This window comes from Panicum virgatum, chromosome 5N, assembly GCF_016808335.1.
Source record: "Panicum virgatum strain AP13 chromosome 5N, P.virgatum_v5, whole genome shotgun sequence".
Lineage (NCBI taxonomy): Eukaryota > Viridiplantae > Streptophyta > Magnoliopsida > Poales > Poaceae > Panicum > Panicum virgatum.
The window spans coordinates 68,244,646-68,267,566 of record NC_053149.1 but is presented as its reverse complement, the minus strand read 5'-3'; the positions used below and the strand labels follow the sequence as shown (position 1 = coordinate 68,267,566).

The window sequence follows — 22,921 nt, the reverse complement described above, 5'->3', positions numbered from 1 at the left end:
ATCATTATTTACTAGCACGCTGCAACCAAACGGCGGCACTAGCTGAAGTATATACGTCCAATCTGGAAGGTCGACCGCTTTGATCGCACGAGCAGCCAATGGCAATGAGCCAACGAAAACAATCGCACGCCTCTGTTTCCACCCATTTTCTGCATTCTTGATCCGTTTACGCCTCTACTGTTTTCCGTGTTCATAATCGCAAAACGGCAAAAGCCCAGCCCGAACAGAACCGAAGCAGGGCATCATCGCGTTCTCGCACACGGGGACCTCCGTCGCCGTCTTCCCCCCTTCCCCATCTCTCATCGCCAGTTCGCCACCACCCCCACCGATCCTGCTGCTCCTCTGTCCTCGGCACCTCCCATGAAACCCTAATCCCCCCAAAACCCTGACCCCCACCAGCACTGCCTCCGCCGCCATGTCGCCCCCTCTGCAGGCGCCCGACTACAAGCACATCACGGAGGAGTGCCTCCGCGAATGGAAGGGCCAGTCCGCCGGCGCCTTCCGGCTCCCCGATCCGGTCCCCATGGCGAGCTTCCTCTACGAGCTCTGCTGGGCGATCGTAAGCTCAAGACAGTTCGGACTGCTTCGTGATTAGGTTTCGCTCAGCCCGCTGGTCCTTCCGTGCTGATTGGGTGGGTTCGGCCGCGCAGGTGCGAGGCGACCTGCCGCCGCAGAAGAGCCGCGTGGCGCTGAAGTCGGTGGTGTTCGTGGAGGAGGCACATCGGGAGGAGGAGCTCGGCTCGGTGCTCGCTGATATCATCGCTCACCTAGGGCAGGATGTGAGTATATGCAACTCGTATTGTTGCCGTGTCGTGGTTAATGGGTTGGTTCCTGGGTGCGTATTTGATTAGTCAAGTTTCTCAGTCTGGTGTTGTGTTTCGGTGGCACTAGGTGCCTGAGTATGAACTGAATTGGCTACTCTGTCAGTCTGTTGGGCGTCTATTGCTTGCTGTGGTGGCTAGGTCAACAATCTAGCTGAATTGATGGGTAGTTTGAACAGCTTTTCAGTGGCATTGTATACGAGAATTAGCTCTGGGGGTTCTATTCTTTCATGTACTATGAATGTGACCGCGATAAAAAGTTTCAGCTGAACTTGTAGCATAAACAAATTGAATCCATTCTGTTCCAGGTCAATATACTTGAGTGCACTTTTTGGTAGGTCAGAAATGAACCAGATAATTGTCAGGTAAATCTGTTATAACATGACCTAGTCAGCAGCCTTGTACACATGAACGTGCATTATAGTAGCAGTAGATAACTTTTGTTCAAGAGATCATGAGTTGTTCAATGAGCTTCTGTGCTAACAGGAGAAATCTTGTTCAGATAATGAATCATATTAAGGGTCAAAAGTTCATGCACATACTTTACATTTCCGGTTTGGTGATTAAAAACTGAACACACATGGTGCTATGCCCTTTTCAGCATGATTTATCCAAATTTTATCAGTTCCGAATACATAACAATTACCCAAAATTCCGAATACATAACAATTACCCAAAAAAATTGAATTAGCCCTGATTTGTCAGTAGGAAGTTCTGTTTCTATGTATGTCTTCAAACCAAAAGGTGGACAGTAGAGACGGCACTTGATAAAATGCAAATGCGTTTATTTCATTTGGTCTCTTGCCATGCCCTGTATATTGTTTAATATTTTCTTGCCTCAATTGCTTTGTTATTTATCCGCTGCAACAGGGGCATTGATTTTTTACCTATGATCTGCTGTTTTTACCCCCGATATATCCCTTTCCACTTGTGCGGTGTGCCCCTTGTTGGCAATATTTTTCTTGTTGTGTCCTACTTTGTGGGATTCCTCTTACAGTGTTTAGTCAAGCTGACATCTTCAACCTGCAGATTACAATCTCCGGTGAATATCGCAGCCGTCTTGTTAAAATGGTAATATCCTAGGCATAACTTTTAGTGCAAACGCACAATTCGTACGTCTTGCTATCAACTTTTCTTCCGATTTAAGAATCTCGAGTGTCTCATTAATTTTATTTCAATACTCTTCCTTCAGACTAAGTCATTTGTGGAATCCTCAATTACCGCACCTAGGCTTCTGCAAGAACGATGTGAAGTGAGTATTGTTATTTGTGCTAGTGCACTTTATCTCTGTTGACCTCAATTCAAGATAAAGAGCTGATACATGCTTTCTATTTCTTCCACCCGTGGACTCAAAAGGAAGATTTCCTTTGGGAGGTTGAACAGAGTAAGCTGAAAGGCCAAGATTTAAAATCCAAGGAGGTATGCTTAATGTACCAATATGTCAATGTGACATATGCTTTGAATATTGCCAGGATTTCAGTATTTCACAATCAATGCCTTTTAAGCTGGTATATTTTTGTGTTTTTTATTTAGCTTAACATCTGCTGTATGGTTGATTGATGTTGGTTTTAAATAATTGGTATAGGTTAGGGTCAACACACGGCTTCTTTACCAGCAAACTAAATTCAACCTCTTACGAGAGGAAAGCGAGGGCTATGCTAAGTTGGTATGTATATCTGCTTGTCCTGATTTCTGCTTTTCTCATTTTTGTTCTTTGTAGTGCTTGTAGAGGGGCAACACATATTCTGCTCAATTGGGTACCTATAAAACACATGATGCACTTCTATTTTCTACACTGGGTTGTGGGCTTGTTTAATACTTGAATGTCATGCTCTGCAATGAATAAAGATAACCATAATCCTGTACTTTGAATCATACTCAATGGGTTTGCCTGCCATACCGCCCTGTGTATCTGGCTTTTGTCCTTGGCAGAAAGTGCATGCGCAGCTCTTGTGCTAGCCTGATTGAATTTCACTGCAGCACATATTGCACAACGAGTGCCGTGACTGATCTGATCATTCTTGTAGCCGGCAGTTGTGCCTGTTCACCACCTCTTAGGGTGAGGAGGTGTACATTGAGAAACCAATATAATCTATATGTGAGAATAAGTAACTTGTTAGGGTGACGTCAAAATTTGGTAATATATCAGTTTTTATGTTTTTCCTAGAGTTTCTTGGAGAGGACAGAGAGTGAACGAACCAACCAACAATCTGATTATTTAAAAACGTAGCAAGCAAGTGCACTGTTCAGTAGTTGTCTATTAAAAATAATAAGCCCATCTTGTTTCATTGATTCTAAGGATTGGAGTTTAATGTCAAAATGACAGGGAGCTATGAGTTTATAATTCCCAAGGTTACTGTTAGAAATGCATTTGATTAATTCTAGATGGCATACTCCAATTTTGTCATTTTGGAAAGAAATGCGAACTGTGACTATAATTAGAAGTGCCTCGTACTGTATATTCTTAGGAGTATAGAGTTCTTTATGTATACATTAGTAGAATCCTCTTTGTGTAGTACTCATGTGCTCATATATATTTCCCACATGGTGCTATTATTGAATACAACTGCTATTCATAATATATGTATGTATGTATGTATGAGTACTTTCCACTGTCTGGGATTTAGTCCTACTCTTCCTGTAGTTCTCGAAGGTTCTTTGTAATGCTTATTAAAGTTTAGCAGGTTTCTAATCCTACTCATGTGTCTGCATCATTCAGGTGACACTCCTTTGTCAAGTTGGTTCAGATCTGGCCTGCCAGAATTCTTCTTCAGTTACAATCAGCATTATAAAGGTTGTCATTAGGCCTTAATTTCCACCTTGCTGTATTTTTAGGTTTTTGTTAGTAGTACTGTGTAATAACATATTGTTATTTGTGACAGTCATTGATTGGTCATTTTGATCTGGATCCAAATCGTGTATTTGATATTGTGAGTATTCATACTATGGCACTGTTGCTAAAATGTTGGACAATATGCTATTGAAGTTGTATAATTTCTATCTGTTCTCCTTGTTGTCAGGTGTTGGAATGTTTTGAAGTCTATCCAGATAGTAACATCTTTCATCAACTCATTCCTCTTTTCCCAAAGGTATTTTTCTGTTAGAACCAGTAGCGTATATTATGGTCATAATTCATGTAGTATTTTCAATTTTCTGCCACATCTTACATGATTGTTATCATAATTCATGTAGTGTTTTCTCTGTATCTTACAATTTCCTCTATTACAGTCCCACGCTGCTCAAATTTTGGGGCTCAAATTTCAGTACTATCAACGATTGGATGTCAACAGCCCTGTTCCATCAGGACTTTTCAGAACAGCAGCTTTATTAGTCAAATCTGGTTTCATTGATCTTGATAATGTGTATGTTTCTTAACAGTCCTCTTAGACATAGTTATTCACATATCTGTAATTTAAATTTCTGTCTGATCATGTTTTATTTTGTTCTGTGAGGTTTTCTAGCTTTGAGTTGCAAGGTGTAACCCACAGGAAATATTTTATCTCCATTTCTTAGTTTCTCAATTTCACTATTATTTCAGTACTCGTAGATGTGTATCAGTTCATTTTCCTCAAGTTATGGCAAACATAGCTGCTGCTGAACCAAAGAAAACTCATGAATATGATTTCACTGATTGTTGTCTCTATTTTTGTTTTTTGTTGTGTAACATAGCCTGATTGCTGCCAGATGTATTATTTGTGATTAACCTTCTCAAATGGGTGTGTTTCATGACTTTTTTCCCAGCTATTCTCACTTGCTTCCGAATGATGACGAGGCATTTGAGCATTTTGATTCTTTCATTTCAAGAAGAATTGATGAGGTTGGTCTCCCTTTAAATTGTGGAAAGTTTATATCTGTAACTGTGCAAGGAATGTGACTATGTTATACTTGTTGCATACATTCCCCCCACCAAATAGCGTGAAAGGGAGTGACATAAAAAGGGTTGAGGGGTGAAAGGTTTGGAAAGTTTTGTTACACATTGTTGGCCAACTACCTGTACTATACCATGCACTAATAAAAAACTTAAAGAGCATTTCTCCTTTGTTCCTTAACCGGAACAATTACCACCTCCATGCGTGAATTTGTTCTTGCATTACCACTATGGTTGTACTGATTTCTTATTTATTATTGTTGGACTGATTGAAACTATTACTGATGAGCTTACTCCTCCTTTTCTTGAATGCAGGCTAATAGAATTGGCAAAATCAATCTTGCTGCTACAGGAAAGGACCTTATGGATGACGAGAAGCAAGAAGTGACTACTGATTTTTACACAGCATTGGAGATGGAAAATGATATAGTTGGGGAGCGAGCCCCTGAGATGGAAAAGAACCAGAAACTTGGGCTTCTTCTTGGTTTTCTCTCTGTGCACGATTGGTAATATACATTTATTCCATCATCTTCCCTTGCTGTGTAATTGAATATATTGAAATATATTTCTATTGTTTATTCATATATTGCAATCAGATTTCTTCTGCAGTAAATGCACTAGTATATTTTTGGCATTTTGTAAATACAATTGTATAATCATGCTGTGAAGATATTTAAAAGCAATTTTTAGCCTAGTCAAACTTGATTGGGACACAAAAGGCTTTGTCCTTGTTGTAAGTATGGACTGATTGATTCCCTCTGTTCTTTCCCAGGCACCATGCACAACTACTCTTCGAGCGTCTTGCACACCTAAATCCTGTTGAGCATATTGAAATTTGTGATGGACTATTTAGGTTTGTTTTATTATTTTGTTCCAATGATTGCATCTCTATTTTTATTCCATCGTCTTCGTTTAGTTTAATATTTATTTTTCTTTATGCAGAATGATTGAAAAGACAATGTCTTCAGCCTATGATATAGTTTGTCAACTGTATTATTATTTACCTCCTAAGAATGATGCTGATCAGACTGTCACATCTGCTCTGTCCCTATGTTCATTTGATCTACCAAAAGAGTTTTTCCAAATGCTCACCGCTTGTGGACCATATCTTCATCGTGATACCCAATTACTTCAAAAGGTATCTTCAATCTTTCTACCATTGTTACATCATTACATTGCTTCTGCCATCTATACCTAATGGTTTTGTTCAGTGTACTGTTGTCATATATTATTGATTTGTGACATTAGAATTCTTCCAGAAGCACCACATTAGGAGTATGTGCATTGCATCTATTAAGTCATGACTAAAATTTCACTTCGCAGCCTGCATTGTTTCAACAAACGAGGAAATTAGAATATCGTTGTTGTTGCCTAGTTGTAACAAATCAGCAATCAAGTTTTGCAGCCTTGCAGATCAACATGTTATGATTTTGTTATTTTCTAATGCATTTGAATAGGGTTTGCTATGAATATCTTTGAATGGAAATTGCAAGTGTCCTGTTCCAACTGTTGGATGCTATCTACTTGGTGATTCATCATTCGTGTTGACTTTTCAGGTTTGCAGAATACTAAAAGCATACTACCACTCATCAAAAGAGTCTACACGTGCAGCAAATGTAGTTTCACCAGAATTTCGGATTGAAGAGGCACTTGGGTCGTGCTTGTTTCCTTCACTGCAGCTTATCCCTGCCAATCCTGCTGTTGATATGGAGATATGGGGGGTTCTTTCACTTCTTCCTTATGAGGTTTGTCATATTATATTATTTTTACTGCTCTATTCATGTTTTAGCCATTTGGTATCTTGACTATCCTTAGTTTCCAGGCACGCTACCGTCTATATGGTGAATGGGAGAAGGAGACCGAACAAAACCCAATTGTCCTTGCTGCAAGGCAAACTGCAAAGGTCATATATTTATTTGTCCAACGTTTTTTTTTTCTAATCTATCACTTAATGTCAAGTTTATTCATCCTTCTTTTTACTAAATCAGCTGGATACCAGAAGGCTCTTGAAACGGCTGGCTAAGGAAAACCTGAGGCCACTTGGGCGCATGGTGGCTAAACTTGCTCATGCAAATCCGATGACTGTGCTTCGGACAATTGTCCAACAGGTACGTGCAACATAAGCTGCGTGCATGTTATTGCTGTTGTGTTTCCTTGGGAAAACTTAATCACCTTACTTTTCTCCCATCAATTGTTGATGTTTTTGCATGTGACTTCTGCTTCTGTTTAGATTTTTCAAAGTAATCATCCTCTCAGTAGTTCAATATCATCTTCTTGTGCATGAGATGTGCCAATGGCCATGATGTTCTTTCATGGCACATCTGCCACAAGGTGCTGTTCCGCGCTCGCCTAGGTGCGCTTATGCACTGGCGGCGGGGCACCACCTTGCCTAGGGGGGTAGGCGCTACCCTAGGCGGCGTCAGCTCATCGGTGGCGAAAGGATGGCCAGAATTCCATCCCTGGTGGCCACCGCGCAGATCTGCGTAGATCGAGGGAGGAAGGGACATCAAGCGGAAGTGGTGGCGGAGGAGGTGAGAGCCTGAGAGGAGGAGGCAGCGGCGGCGGCGGCGTGCTTATGCGCTGGGCAGTGGTGGAGGAGGCTGAGGCAGAGCGGGTGTCGGAGGAGGAGATGAGGAGGGTCGACGTCGTCCTGGGCAGCGGAGGAGGAAGCAGGGGCGGGAGGGTGGCGGCGGCCTGGGCAGCAGTGGAGACGGCGGGTGTCGGAGGAGGAGGAGGATGAGGAGGGTCGATGTCGTCCTGGGCAGCGGAGGAGGAAGCAGGGGCGGGAGGGTGGCGGCGGCCTGGGCAGCAGTGGAGACGGATGGAGGTGGAGGCAAGGTGGTGTGGCATTGAATGGATAAGGTTGAGGCTAGGGATAAATTGGGGTTGAGACTGGTGTTCGGCTGCTTTGATGGGCCTTCTATCTAACTTTAGGTGATTAGGTCCACTATTCTCTGGTTTTCCTTTTCTTTTAGAGATAATTGATGTGTATGGCAAGGAGTGTCTACATATACAGCACCGCCTAGAAAACCGACTTGAACCGCCTAGGTGCGCCAGGTTCTAGGCGGTGGGTCACCGCCTAGAGAGCGCCTAGCGCCTTTTGCAACATTGCTTGTACTACTGCCTAGGATGGAATCTACAGTTATAAAAAAAATCAGAAATGTCATAAAAGCATGTTTACCTCTTCAATGCCAAGTCACCTCCATGTAATTCTCCCTTGTTCAACATAGTCCAAATGTCCAATTGACAGCGGGGTTACTACCACCCTGAGGAACACAAGGCATGGCTTGAAGGGAAGGTACTGTGACTGTTGAGTTAGACACTGTAGACTGGACTGCGATGTTTTGAGGAGATTGAGACTATTCACTCGTCTTGATTCATTATGGACATCATTGGGAGGCCCATAGGGATGATGAGATAATATCCGATTTTTGGAAACTTCATGTGGAATATAGACCCAAATATTTTCTAGGATTTTAGCTAATCTTGCACTTCTGGGCACTGCAAACCAAACATTACTGGTCGTGTTACTAGTCTGGAGAATTACAGAGCAAGGACACAGTTTGTCAGGGTGTTTCTAAATTGTGTTATTTATCATTTTATTTTTTTCTAATTCTAAGTGTTGAAATATCTGTTAACATGCAATTCATTTGCTCTGGTACATTTTTTTACCGTTATCCCTGTTTTGACTATGTTGTCTTCAGTTCTGTGTTTACTTAAAACGATATGTTTACACTTGCATGTCAAAATTTGCAGGTCGAAGCGTATAGGGATATGATCACGCCAGTTGTGGATGCTTTTAAGTACTTGACTCAGGTAATACCTGTTATTTTGATTTATGTATTATGCTTATGTTATTGCTTGATTTATGAATGTACCTGTACCCCGTTTACTGTATCAGCGGCAATTAATTCGACATGCCTTTGTATTATCATCTGTTTATCATACAGCATTGTTCTATTGTGTTTTACAGCTGGAGTATGACATCTTGCAATATATTGTAATTGAACGCTTGGCTCAAGGTGGCCGTGCAAAACTCAAAGATGATGGTCTTAACCTGTCAGATTGGCTTCAATGTCTAGCATCCTTTTGGGGCCACCTGTATGTACCTTTTGACTTTGCTGTTATTTTGTTCTGGTATTATACATGTGATATTGCTTTGTTGCACTTTATTACTCTTTCTTAGTACCTTACATTCATAATTACTGTGCTCCTAAATCTTAATTCTAAAGTATATCCCGCTACTGAGTCTGATTTGGTCCAATTCTTTTTTGCAGGTGCAAAAAGCATAATGCTGTGGAGCTGAAAAGCCTTTTGCAGTACCTTGTTAATCAACTAAAGAAGGGTGTGGGCATTGAACTTGTTGTCCTGGAGGTCTGCTGTCTGTCCTTTTTAAGCTTCATATTGCCTCTGAATTGTATGAGCCTTAAGACTAAAGACTAACATAACGAGTCATGTAGGAGCTCATTCAGCAAATGGCGAATGTGCAGTACACTGAGAACATGACGGAGGAACAAGTTGATGCTATGGCAGGAAGTGAGACTTTGCGGCAGCAAGCTTCACTATTTGGAGCAACAAGGAACTATAAGGTTGTGAGGGACATGCTTTTCTATCTCGGTAGCATATTAAGGTCAAACCATTCTTTTACTGATAAATGAAATTCTTTTGTAGGTGTTGAGTAAGTCTACAAACAGATTGAGGGATTCATTGCTTCCAAAAGAAGAGCCCAACCTTGCAGTTCCTATGTTACTGCTTATTGCTCAGCATCGATCCAAGTATGATTTTTATTAATAAAATTTACATCTCCACATTGTTGCTTTGTTGAGCTGTGCTCAAGTTGTCTGGTCTTTAACTGTAATGTTCAGCACAATAACTGCTATACTCCGTTAACATATATTAGACTGTATCAGCCAATACCAGGAGGTGGTGTATCTCTGCTCATTATAATATAGTTCATTATAATTTATAATTTTCTTTGATAGGTTGACGCTAAAAATTGTTTGTCTGAAGCACTGTGAGACATCTTGTCTTGTGTTTGTTTCATGAGCTTTTTGTTCTAATTTCTAAACCATGTTAAAGTAGATGCAGAAACATGAAATGGAGTCATTACTAATGAAATTATATACAACAAAGAAAGTGATGACTGGAGTGGGATAAAGCATTGGTTGTCATAGATCAGTTAAACCATACATTGATTTGGCAAGCATGGTGCTAATTTCCCACTGCTAACTACGTACAGTTACAGAACAGCACAGCACAGCTTAGCAATGGCAAATTGGCCTTTGTCTCGCTTGCGGATCTCCTACAGTAAATTTATGTGTTTGCAATAGATCCTGTCATATTTAACTCTAGTTTTTTTTGCACCAATTTAAACCTTGATAACATCATTTTTGTTCTCAGGATCATAATAAATGCTGATGCAACATATATCAAAATGGTCAGTGAGCAGTTTGATAGATGCCATGGAATACTTCTTCAGTATGTTGAGTTTCTTACAAGTGCCGTAACTCCAATCGCCTATGCTCAACTAATACCTCCTTTGCAAGATCTGGTACACAAATACCACATTGAGCCAGAGGTAGTACATTTCAGTTCCTACTATCTCTGCTCCCTTGCTCACTTTTACTGTTGTTTGTGGGTTTTGGTGGTGCTACTTATTTTGGTACTGTTCTTCAGCATGGGTAAACAAGTGGTATTTATCTTTAAATCCAGGTTGCTTTCCTTATATACCGCCCAGTGATGCGACTTTTTAAGAGCACTAATGGTGGTGACACTTGTTGGCCTCTTGATGATAACGAGGAAGGAGAATCTGTATCATCTGATGATCTTATCTTGCATCTTGACTCATCTCAGGAACCAATCATGTAAGTCTTCCATGATTAATTTGATCATCTTTGACCAAAATGCATGTTTCTCATTACATATTAGTTGGTTTGATGGAGAGATGATATGACTGTACTGTTGTAGTATAATATAATCCGTGGGCATTCTGTAACTGGGATTAATATGCACCGTTGTTCTACTAACTTGAGCCATTGGAATCTTTACAATGCAAGATTTAAATCTATTTCTTCATTTTTTTCTCGAATATGCAGGAGAGCTGCTATTTGTTCGTTTTGAGTATCCATTCCATAGCATGTGGTATTAGTGTCACACCCTATGTTATTTAACTTTCTCCTCTTATTGTCATTTTCCATCCCCCCCCCCAAATTATGGGGCAATTGCCACGCTATCGTTTATTCCAAGGAGTACAAACTAGCTAATTGTTATTCTTTTCCTGTACCGTTCCTTATCTGATATTTACAAGTTACAACTGTTGAACTTTTGAAGTGATGTTTTACATTGACATTTTGTCATCATATTGGTGAAGTACAACAATAAAAATTAAATAGAAATAAAGGGAAGTTTTGAGAGAATTTGGAAAGTCAAAGCACAATTACAGGAACTGACAACTCTTCCTCTACCGCTTGAATGAGGAATTATTATACACCGAAATCTATGAATCAATTTTCAACCCTGTGGTTAATATTGGTTCACAAAAGTTAGTGGCAGTTACTACTTAAAATATTTGGACTGTTGTGGTGGTGTTTTTTCTACACCTTAACCTGGAGGATCTTACTGTGCATTATTTGTGTATGCATGTGTGCTTGGATGAAGTGCATGGTTGTACTCAACTTTTTGGCCTAATAATCATCTTGGAAATTGTGTAATTTCTGATTTAGAGATAATTAGATTGAGAATATTGGTTAGCTCAATGAGTATAGTTCAGAAACTCAATACATGTGTATTGAAGATCTGCTGCAACGTACGGGTACCTAATTAGTATTTTATGATATGTTATAAGGTTTCCACTCATGTTTTCTGTTTTGACTACAGGTGGTCAGATCTTATTAACACAGTCCGGTCAATTTTGCCAGCAAAAGCTTGGAACAGTCTTTCACCAGATTTATATGCTACTTTCTGGGGCTTAACGCTCTATGATCTTCACTTCCCAAAAGACCGTTATGATACAGAAATCAAGAAGCTGCATGAGAATCTCAAACAATTGGAGGACAACTCAGATAACTCTAGCATTGCAATTTCAAGACGGAAGAAGGACAAGGAGAGAATCCAAGATTTACTCGACAAATTGAACAGTGAATCTCAGAAGCACCAACAGCACATTGCATCTGTGGTCCAAAGGCTAGCCCGTGAAAAGGATAAGTGGTTGAGTTCGAGTCCAGATGCACTGAAGATTAACATGGAGTTCCTACAGCGCTGCATATTTCCACGCTGTGTTTTTAGTACGCAGGATGCTGTATATTGTGCTACATTTGTCCAAACACTACACTCACTTGGGACTCCATTCTTTAACACAGTCAATCATATTGATGTCCTTGTCTGTAAGACCCTACAGCCAATGATATGCTGTTGCACAGAATTTGAAGCTGGCAGGCTTGGAAGGTTTCTTCATGATACATTGAAGATGGCCTACTATTGGAAGGTATTCTAACCCTTGAGGTCTACCACACATTTATCTTCATTGTATTCATGGTAGTACAGAATGGAAGTCTTGGTTATTGTCTTTTCGATGCTTTCTAATTGTTTATCTCCAACACCTTGCAGAGTGATGAATCTGTGTATGAGCGTGAATGTGTAAACAAACCGGGTTTTGCGGTATACTTCAGATACCCAAACAGCCAGAGGGTATCTTATAGTCAGTTTGTTCGGGTAGGTTTTATCCGTCCTTGAAGCTATATTTAATGTTGCTTGGAATTCTTTTCTTATATGTTCTGCCATTTATCATGTTATAGATGAAAGGAAAAAACATATTTTGCATCCTTCAAGTATTATAAAAGTGTGACATTCATCCCTGGTATTTTATATGGTGCAAATTAACCCCTTAACTAACTAAATCGGTGCATGTATTGATGTATTATCCTCATCTTAGTTTAACAATGGTTCAGTCCTATCTAATGACGATTTATGCCACGCAAATCATCTGATTAATCCTTGCTTGACCATATAATATGCTAAGTTGAAGATATAAAGCCCATAAAAAATTCAGTAAATCCTCTCAAATAGGTACCATAAAAATTTATCCAAAAAATTAACAGATCTGATTCACACCGAATGATTATAGCGATTGACTAGATGTGGCTAAGCAATGATTAGTTTTTTTCAACATCACATTAAAAGGATGACGACAGGTACAAGCTCAGTGCAACCCCTTGTTACAAAAGGGCCCCTAAGTAATATAGAAATGATATCGAGGTCCTTCCGCCTCGCATCGTGATGCCGAAGAACCCACTGAAACGCCAGCTCTGAGGTCCAGAGATCACCTCCACCGTCTTCGCCTCGTAACCATATCAGGAAGCCGACCCAAATGAAACCGCACGAAATCCTCGGGACTAGAGCATCGACAGTCAGGCCTCCCAATCGACAACCCCACCTCTGTTCCTCCGGTGAAACTTGGATCCCAGCGCAAACGAGAGCAACGAGCAAGTCGGCACACGAAGAAATAAATCCGCAACCAGCGCAAAAAGCATAGGCCCGGAAGAAGAAGCTCACCAGGGAGCATAGCAGCCTCACACACCGAGACGACCTGAATTTGTTGCCATCCGCAGCGAAGAACTTGTCGCCGATGCAGAGGAACAAAACTTCGCCAGATAAGAGGGGAAGGCCCCCTCCAGACCCAGAGAAGAAACTTATTTGCCTTCATTGCAGCTCCATCGCCGCCATCACTCTCGGCTCCGTTATCGCCACCACGAGCGGAAAACCTAGCTCCACCGCCAACTCCGGCGACGAGCAGACCCTAGGACTAGATAGACCCCTACCAACCCTATATACAACCGCACGCCACATCCGCGGTCCACCTCCCTCTCCAACACCGGCCCGGCCGTCGGAGAGGAAGGGGATCGACGGACACGCCGTCGGAAGACAGAATCGCCTCGAGTTCTCCCTTTCCACCTCTCTGCACTGTAGTTGGGGATAAGGATCACTCGAGCGAACGCCAATCCGTTAACCAATTATTTGTTAGATAATTACTTAACCCAAACCAATATTATATGATACTAAATCATTATTAAGCTAATGTGGGTGATAAATGCGCTGATTTAGTTTGTTAAGGGGTTAATTTGCACCAAATGAAACATGAGGGATGAATGTTACACTTTTGCAATATTTGAGGGATGAAAAATACACTTTTTTCTAGATGAAATCATGATAGATGTTTTTTTTGCATGACTTACAGTAACTTAGAATAAATGCCTTTATAATAGTATATTGTTTTTGATACACCAATTCGGTAGTAATGACAGTTCCCGTAAGTTCTCAGTGTGATCCAAGTAGGGTTTACTCTTATATTTTGGTCTTGACTTGAGAATCAGGAAAAATGTGATGCCTAATTTCTTAACGTGTTTCTGTTATTCCCTTGTCTCCACAATGTATGGTTTTCATCATATTTATTATTTTGTACTTCTGTGTTTCTTTAAAGGTTCATTGGAAGTGGAGTTCAAGAATCACCAAGGCGCTTAACCAATGCATGGAATCAAAAGAATACATGGAAATCCGAAATGCCCTTATTGTGCTTACAAAAATTTCTAGTGTCTTTCCTGTGATTCGTAAAAGTGGTGTCAATCTTGAGAAACGGGTGAGTCCCTTACCAGCCATTGCTTATGTTATGCTGCTCAGCTGTTGGCATATTTCTCACCAACTTTTTTTACCAGGTGGCTAAACTTAAAGGGGATGAGAGAGAAGATCTCAAAGTTCTTGCTACTGGTGTAGCTGCTGCTTTAGCTGCTCGCAAGGTAAGTTTGACAATGCTCCTAATTAGTGTTTTTCCCCTATGCAGTAGGAAACATCTCTTTATATACAATATATTCAAGCACATTGTTCATATAATATATTTAAGCACAATGTTCTCTATTGTGCAGAGTTCTTGGCTATCTGAAGAAGAGTTTGGCATGGGCCACATTGATCTGAAGCCAGCAACAACAAGATCTGTGCCTGGTATATGGAAACCTATTAAGTTGTTTCTTTGTTGAAGTGTTATGATTATCTTGAGCATCATTTATCTTTGGATCTCCTCAGGAAACCAGTCAGCAGATCCCTCGACGGCAAAAGATCAAAATGCTCGTGCAAAGTCTGAAAGTAGGCATGAACGGTTAGAAGGTGCTATTAAGCCTGATGTTCAACAAAAGAAGAGCTCTGTGTCCGCAATTGGATATGATAATCAAATACCATCTTCCGCCGTACAAGGGAAATCTTCAGGGGTTGTACGTGTAGCGGATGAACCTCCAAAACCTGTATCTGATGAGGGGGTTAAGGTCTCTGCGAAGCCTAGTTCAGAATCTGAGGTATCTCCCAGAGTTTATATTTTGTTAATATGTATTGGCCATCACATTTTACTTTACTTTGTCGAAAAGGAACAGAAACACACAAGAATGCTTAGCAAACATCACTAAATATAGGCAGGTTTTCACTTGGACCATGCATCTTTATCAAATTATCATTATGGTTAATCCATATGGTTTTACTTTCAGTAGCACTGAGAGTTTTTAAAAAATGACTGCATGAATCCATGGCAACCTGTGTTTAACAACAGTGCGTAGCAAATTCCTTTTTACTCCATATTTTGATGTGATTTTTTTAACATTTATTCAAAAACTAGTTTGCCTATCCTTTGCCCTTTATATGTTCATGTAACACTGCCCAAGTCTTAAGTGCTATTTAGATCATGTCATTTGATACTCTCGTTTTACAGTAACTGTAAACATGTTAAGCTAACAAAATATGTGTAGCATGGAAAGAGTTTAGGTTCTCATATCGCTTTAGGTAATACCTGGCTAAACTACAGGGAAGTGAGGTAGCTTCACAACTTATTGTATCTAATTATTGAATTTATTCTGGACATAGCTTGTCCAGAAATTAACCATTATGCCTGAATGCATATTGGTGAGCAGTTCTGTGTTGGGCATGAGTTGTTGGAATTTATTCCAGCTGTTCTTTTATACAACAGACAAGGGCACCACAAAAGCGTGCTGCACATAATGCTGGGAAGGTACTGAAGCACGATGTGGCAAAGGAAGATGGAAAAGCTGGAAAATCTACCAGCCGGAATTCAAATCAACAAGCCTCTACTGTTCCTGTTGACAGAGAAGCTTCTCAGGCAGTTGATTCTGTCCAAGATACCAATTCTGCTAGTAGCAATGGTAACATGCATCCAGCGCCGCGGAAAGTTTCATCCTCCCAAAGAAATGCAATGTTGGCTACACATAATGGAGCAGTTAATCCCTCTGGTGAGTCTACTGATCTGACTGACTCTACCGTGAGACAGCAAAAAAGATCTGTTCCAGCTGAGGAGCAAGATAGATCAAGCAAACGGAGGAAAGGAGAAGCTGAACCCCGAGATACTGATTTCAGTGAACACCATATAGACAAGGAAAAGAGTTTGGACTCACGTGCCGGAGATAAGTTTCGTTCTGTGGATCATGAGAAGAGTGCTAATGAGGAACAGAACTTGAGTAGGGCAGAAAAAATAAAAGATAAATTTGATGATAAATATGACAGAGATCCTAGAGAAAAATTGGATCGAGCTGAAAGGCGCCGTGGGGAAGATGCCATTGACAGAGCAACAGATAGATTATCAGATCGGAGAGAACGTTCTATTGAAAGGATGCAAGAGAGAGTTTCAGATAAAGCTCCTGAAAAAGGAAGAGAGGATAGAAATAAGGATGAGAGGAATAAAGGTAAATACGCTGAACCTTCAGTTGACCGGACACATTCTACTGATGAACGGTTCCGAGGGCAAAGTCTGCCACCACCTCCACCTCTTCCCACAAGTTTTGTACCCCAATCAGTTGGTGCCAACCGAAGAGAAGACGACACTGACCGAAGGGGTGGGAGTGTTAGGCATATTCAAAGGTCATCTCCCAGGCGTGATGAGAAAGAAAGGAGGCAGTCAGAGGAGAATGCTTCGTCATTTCAGGATGATGGAAAACATAGAAGAGAGGAGGATCTTCGTGATAGAAAGCGTGAAGATCGGGATGTTCTATCAAATAAGGTAAATGACGCCTTTAGCTGTTTACTTACTCCACCATCTGGTTTGTTATTACTGTGAGTTTTTCTTTTGCTGTAACAGTATATATTTTGTTTTATACTAGATGCTTGTTAGCTACAATTTGACAGCTGAAGAACCCTGGTGCTGTGATTTCACATAAGCCTTGTGAGATTGCTGTAACTTGAAGAACCACATGTTTGACTTACGAATCCTTCGTTGATTGTATAGGTAGATGACAGAGACAGGGAAAAAGGGACTGCTATGAAGGAAGACAGCGACCCAAACAGTGCTTCCAAACGAAGAAAGATTAAGCGAGAACAGTCTTCTTTAGAAGCTGGGGAATATGCACCTTCTGCTCCTCAGCCTCCTTCCCATGGAACTGGCAGCTCACAAGTATCTGATGTACGAGAACGAGAAAGAAAAGGTCCAATTTCACAGCATCGCAGCTTGCACAATGATGACCTTCCTAGGATGCATGGCAAGGATACAAGCAAGCAAAGTCGTCGAGAGGCTGACCAGTGAGTTCAATGAAGAATAATTTCTTGTTGAAATATGCATTGCTCAGTTTCCAACAATTTACTCTTTCCCACTTTGCAATTTGCACTGTGTTTCAATTGGTTTAATTGTTATGTGAATTGCCTTCTGGAGTTTTTGTGAATACTATCAATTCCATTTGTAATTTTGTATACTTGGTGTTGTCTTTTCTCAAATGATCCTAACTTGGTTTAACACTTCTCAACTGCAGAATGCATGATAGGGAATGGGAAGAGGAAAAGCGACCAAGAACTGAAACAAAAAGGAAGCACCGGAAATAGCTGATCAGTGCTGGCATGGATTCAGTCGAGCATCATAAAATTCCTCCAAGCATTGTAGCGGATAAATTTCATGTTTTCTTCAGTGAGAAAACATATTTCAGTATAACTAAGCAAACCATTTAAGAGTATACTGCTGGCGCCAGTTAGGGAGATGTGAAATATCTGCTTAGGAAGACTATAAAGTTTCTGCTCAGTACCGCAGATAGAAGCTAGTCAATGCGAATTTTACCTACAGAGATGGGGCATGTTTAGCTTCATACATTTTGTGCTGTAAACAATGTGGAAGGTGAAGAAAATACATATGGGTAGCTTACAGTGATTTTGTACTTGTGAAACATAGATGTGTGGCTCACCATCCGGCTACTTTGTATTTTGTAATTACTAACTGCTAACATCTTTGTTGTAGGAAAGCATTTGAATCACCATTTTTTTGCACGTTCTAGGAATAATGTTAGGGAGACAGAATGATTGAAATGTACATAGTGGTCGGAAATTTTTCTTAGTTGTTTTTCTGTTCAGTTTTATTAAAGTTGGCTGTGTAGTTGTGTGTGCTGCATGCTTGACGTAATGTGCTGTTGTTCTGGTTAATCTTGTCATGGTTGTGAGCATGTTGGGGCGAATTCCTCTTCCCGTGTTTTGACTATTGACTTTGCATGGAGAAATTTCATCTGCAATGTTTGAAAGATTTTTGTTGAAACGGTGGGATTTATGTAGGAGTCGGGGAAGATTCCTGTTCCTATTTAGCTATTATTAGGCCCATTACTGGTGGACGGTAACCTGTGTGCTGGTTCTCTATCTGTCCGCAGCGTTAGAAACCGGTAATCGTTGCAGAATCAGTATCTTTTTATATATATAATATGCCTGGCCGAGCTTGTAATTGGGGTGTTACAGATCAGATACTTTTTCATATTTCTTCCACATCATCAAGAATCTTACACCTTAAACATATGGTGATGTGCAGTAGCTCGAACAAGTAGAGATTGGTCAAGAGACAGTGCACAATGTCAGGGAGAACTTAGTACTTCCAAGTTTGAGTTGAACACACGGCGCAAGCTAGGCGTGGCGCGCTAGGAATATCTTGCATGATCGAAATCAAATAGCATTTTATATTTCCGATGTTCCAACAAATTCAGCGCAGAATTCAAACCATGTAAACCCAAAAATCTGTAAAGACCCTTCCAAAAAAACACTGTAAAGACGGTGTATCATGGCTCTCTGTCTCTGGCTATGCAATGAGTGTGTTGATGGCTGTTGGCCACTGATCCGTCGTGGTGCTGACTGCTGAGCGCCTCAGCTCTCTTCACGCGCCTTCTCTTCGGCGTCGCAGTCAGTTCACTTCCTGCCCTTGTTCTTCTTCTGCTGTTTAGCTGTTGATCGCCAAGAAATAAAAAAATTAGTTACTCCAGTTTGAGTCACGCACCAAGAAATCAAAAAAATTAATCGCTACCATAAGGAGTTGCTAAGAAAAATCAGGCAGAAAGAACGAAGCATGACATTGAGCGACAATCAGAGACGACGGAAGATGTGACTATCAATTACCAAGTCTCCTCTTGGCATCGGATTTGGCGAAGAATTCCGCCCACTCGTCCGTGAGCACGAACACCGGCTCCTCCTCCTCGTCCTCTGCCCCCTCTGCGTGCAGCAGCCCCGGCGCGGGATCCAACTCCGCGACGTCCTCTCCTACGGCGGCGGGGGGCGGCTCCGGATGCCAGGGCGCCGCGTTCCCGTTGGTGTTGGGGAAGAACACAGGAGCCGGGACCTGGTGCTGGTGGTGGAGGTGGGCCGGCGGCGCGGGAGCGAGCAAGTGAGCGCCGTGGTGGTGGTGGTGGCAGAGGTGGATGTGGACATGGTGGTGATGGCGGGGGTCAAGTTGGAGGTGGAGCAGGTGGTGGTGGCGGCGCGGAAGGCCGGGCCCCGGGTGCGGTGGATTCATGGCGCCTGTCTTCTCGGCGGAGTGGGCGAGTCAGCGGCGATGGGCACGGAGGGTTTTAAGAGGAAACCAGCTTTTGCGTGGGCAAAAGGGGCGTTTGGTTTGAATGTAAATTTGCACAATCTGATGACTGTGTCAGTTCTGTTCATTTGATACTCCATCGTATTGGGAAATATAAGGCAATAAGAATTACAACATATAGAACTATCAAAAATATATATTTTATTTCATTGGAGCTAAATAATATAAAAATATTTTCATAAGGAGTCCAGTATGCCAAAGGTGTTGTTATTTGTTAATGCAAACTTCTATTATTCACAGCAAAAATAGTTATTTTTTTCAACTCAGCATACACCTAGATGGAGTTATTTCGTTTAACGACTTCTCGTGATTTTGCAAGAATTTGCAATAAAATCTTAACCAGGATGAAAGGCGATGAGTACCCAACTGAGCTTCAAACCATTTCAATCGCTTACTATAGGGACCCAAGCTGCACCTTCGCACAGTTTTCATGTGGAACAAAAACAGCTAGGCATAAAAGATTGCAGGTGTTCAAATAGTACCGAGCATCCGGAGTACACAAACAGCAGTTCAATCTTTAGATAGGAATCCGTCTTTTTCAACATGAAAACAAATTTGCAACAATTGGATTGATGGCTGAACACATAAACCACACAAACAATATTGGCAACCAATTTTTTGATAATCAAGTGATATTTCTATACACATTGCGATAGATAGGGATCTGAAGTAATGTGCTCGAAATTTGCTATGTTCGTCTCATGAGATACATGAGACCATGCACCCTTCAAACCACCCGCCAGCAAAATACGGTAGCTCCTGAATTGCACTAGTTCAACGACTCAACTTCAGAACACAAAATAGTAAAACATGATTAAGGCCTCACATAAGCCACACATCAGGCCTGAAGTCCATTATTTCAAATACTTTTATAGTTAGCAAACTTTTAAAAGGTATCCTGCCGCCCTCCAGAACCATAGCTTTGGTTGCCTCCACCAAAGCCGCCGCCGCCATAGCCGCCACTACCATAGCCACCTCCGCCAAAGCCGCCATCACCACCACCACCACGGTTCCCTGCAGGCCTGTCATTAGCAAAGTTCACACGGACACTCCGCCCTTCAAGTTCCTGCAATTGTTCAGGTCTCCATTTAGACAAAAGCTGCTACAAGCTTATAACCATACTAGAAAGACAGGAGCAGACAGCAGAGGTGTGCAATCTTTGACCCAGCATTTGTTTCAGGTCTCCGTCTAAACAACTACAACACACTAGTAACCAAACTCCAAACATAGGACCAGAGGTCTCGCTCACCTGACCATCCATTTGGCTCATAGCCGCCTTGGCATCATCACTGTTGCTGAAATTCACAAATCCAAAGCCTCTTGACTTACCAGTATCCCGGTCTGTGATGATCCTTGCTGCAACACGAAAGTATTAACATTTTAAAACAGAAAACGGACGATGAAACAACAGGTGAGCAAAACAAATAAGAATTACTCGATCAACTGCCAACTCAACATTTAATTGTATATACTAACCTTCAGTAACCTCTCCGAAGTTGCTAAATGCTTGTCTCAAAGTCTGCTCATCAGTACCCCAGGAAAGACCTAGCCAAATGATACCGGATTAACATAAAGCAAAAGTGATAGATTAGCTTCTGAACATAAATCAAAGAAAACCAAACAACAAAAACTCACCACCAACGAAAAGCTTGGTGGACATTAGCCGAGCAACATTGAACAAAGCAGGAGACGAGCTGGCAGGGGCACCGCTTGTCAGAGTGCTGTGCCTTAGAAGGCTGCCAAGCTTGTTGAAGGCTGCCATTGAGCACTAAACCTGGCCATTGAACAGATAAGTGAGACAGACCCGGACTAACACTTGAGCATCACTTTGATAGTTTCATAGGAACCCTTATACAACACACTGGAACAAGGCACTGCATAAACTACAGCAAAACAAACGGGACGGCAACATATCTAAGAGCATCTAAACAGCATACTAGGCATTTAACATAGGAGACAGATGAAGCCCAAACCAACTGGGACTAGATAGAAATCACATATAACAGCAATTTACAGGATCTGATTTCTTCCAGCCGAGGATTTCAGCCAGGTTATATATGCAAACTACAGAACTCCAATCGAAGCCTAATTCGCATCAGCCAAGTACATTTCACCAACAAAACTACAGAACTCACATATCAAAACAACTCAGAGGATCTGATTCCGGGCGAGGATATCCGGCGAGGTTACATGTAAAAACTACAGAACTCCAGTTGTAACCCTGAAATTCTCCCCAGCCAGAACATTTCCCCAACGAAGATACACTACCAAACAGCACGCGTGCGAAGAAATTCCCTCTACCCTACCGGAGGGGGACGAGATCCACATACAAACAGCGAGCATCCGAAATCCCCTCTCCTCCACCCAAGGATCCAAACATTTCCGCTCTGCCCCCCGACTGAATCAATCTAAGGAACACATAGATCACGGTCAGATCAAGCGGAACAAGGCGGCGGATGGAGACCTACCTGAAGATTGGGATGGGTCGAGGCGACCAGACCAGGAGAGGTGGTGGAATGGGGGAAGAGTGAGCGGTGGAGGCACGGATTGGGGTTTAAGAAAGGAGGGGAAGGCGGCTAGGGTTTTGTTGGGCGTTGCCTCTTGAGGATTTTGCCAAGCTCCAGCTCGGCGCAAAATATCTGGCCCGTTGGCGGCGCCACGAAAATATCCACTGCCTTCTGCCTGGGTACACATAAAGTAACTGAAAATTCCAACGCGCACCCGGCTCGTACCAGAAAAGTATGGGAACAGCTTAGGCCCTCCACGCCGTGTGCCTAGAGTGATATTTAAGGAGAGATAGAGGCTCCTTATACCAGTCCTAGTGTAAGTTTCATAGATGTTTCATATACGTTAAATGAGGTACCACATAGGCAAAAATAATGATATGGCAAGAAATTTATGAAGAGAGAGAAGAAATGAGTTTCATCTAGATGAAACTTGGGTTACACTGTTTCCAAGACTATGAAATTTGATGAAATTACCATTGGGGGCTAGAGAATTTCATCTCATCTGATTTCAACCAATCATGTTTATAGTAATTGAATGCAATGGCTCGTCTATGAAATCGTGAAATGAAACTATGCATTGGGAGGTCCTATTTCATCCATAGTTTCAAAAGACTTTTGATGATATATCACTCTTGGTCATCGTGTATTGAAACTTTGCACAATCAGCCTTTTCAGCTGATAAATTTGGCAGGAACCAGCCAGCTGGACAAAAGTCTGGGCTGGAGATGACATTCCCTGTTTGTTTTTGGTTGTAGCACAACTAGCATAAATTTTGACCAATAATTAGGGATACTAAATAATGAAAGTTTACAAAACTAACTTCACGAGACGAATCTAATGAGATCTTTGACCGCATGAT

General features: G+C 41.5%; 3 protein-coding genes across 3 annotated transcripts; 1 reads left to right on the top strand and 2 right to left on the bottom strand.

Moving 5' to 3' along the window:
• Positions 1 to 237: 237 nt before the first annotated feature.
• LOC120674384 (THO complex subunit 2-like) lies at positions 238 to 18,046 on the top strand. The gene is made up of 33 exons (XM_039955562.1): positions 238 to 559; positions 651 to 779; positions 1,851 to 1,892; positions 2,014 to 2,073; positions 2,178 to 2,240; positions 2,407 to 2,487; positions 3,541 to 3,615; positions 3,704 to 3,751; positions 3,842 to 3,910; positions 4,050 to 4,183; positions 4,563 to 4,638; positions 5,005 to 5,195; positions 5,462 to 5,542; positions 5,632 to 5,827; positions 6,246 to 6,434; positions 6,512 to 6,592; positions 6,678 to 6,797; positions 8,446 to 8,505; positions 8,663 to 8,790; positions 8,967 to 9,063; positions 9,150 to 9,278; positions 9,361 to 9,464; positions 10,090 to 10,267; positions 10,402 to 10,553; positions 11,566 to 12,172; positions 12,295 to 12,399; positions 14,165 to 14,320; positions 14,397 to 14,477; positions 14,604 to 14,679; positions 14,761 to 15,026; positions 15,689 to 16,732; positions 16,958 to 17,247; positions 17,475 to 18,046. Exons 1-33 carry the CDS (start codon positions 416 to 418, stop codon positions 17,542 to 17,544), a joined length of 5,322 nt encoding a protein of 1,773 aa, XP_039811496.1. The 5' UTR covers positions 238 to 415; the 3' UTR covers positions 17,545 to 18,046.
• Positions 18,047 to 18,604: 558 nt separating this feature from the next.
• On the bottom strand, positions 18,605 to 19,986 carry LOC120673307 (uncharacterized histidine-rich protein DDB_G0274557-like). Its single transcript, XM_039954084.1, has 2 exons — positions 19,084 to 19,986; positions 18,605 to 18,911 (listed from the first exon to the last, which is right to left on the bottom strand). Exons 1-2 carry the CDS (start codon positions 19,475 to 19,477, stop codon positions 18,877 to 18,879), a joined length of 429 nt encoding a protein of 142 aa, XP_039810018.1. The 5' UTR covers positions 19,478 to 19,986; the 3' UTR covers positions 18,605 to 18,876.
• Positions 19,987 to 20,140: 154 nt separating this feature from the next.
• LOC120673306 (glycine-rich RNA-binding protein 2, mitochondrial-like) lies at positions 20,141 to 22,222 on the bottom strand. Its single transcript, XM_039954083.1, has 5 exons — positions 22,024 to 22,222; positions 21,191 to 21,329; positions 21,032 to 21,100; positions 20,805 to 20,911; positions 20,141 to 20,621 (listed from the first exon to the last, which is right to left on the bottom strand). The coding sequence occupies exons 2-5, from the start codon at positions 21,315 to 21,317 to the stop codon at positions 20,442 to 20,444; spliced, it is 483 nt and encodes a 160-aa protein (XP_039810017.1). The 5' UTR covers positions 21,318 to 21,329; positions 22,024 to 22,222; the 3' UTR covers positions 20,141 to 20,441.
• Positions 22,223 to 22,921: the final 699 nt, after the last annotated feature.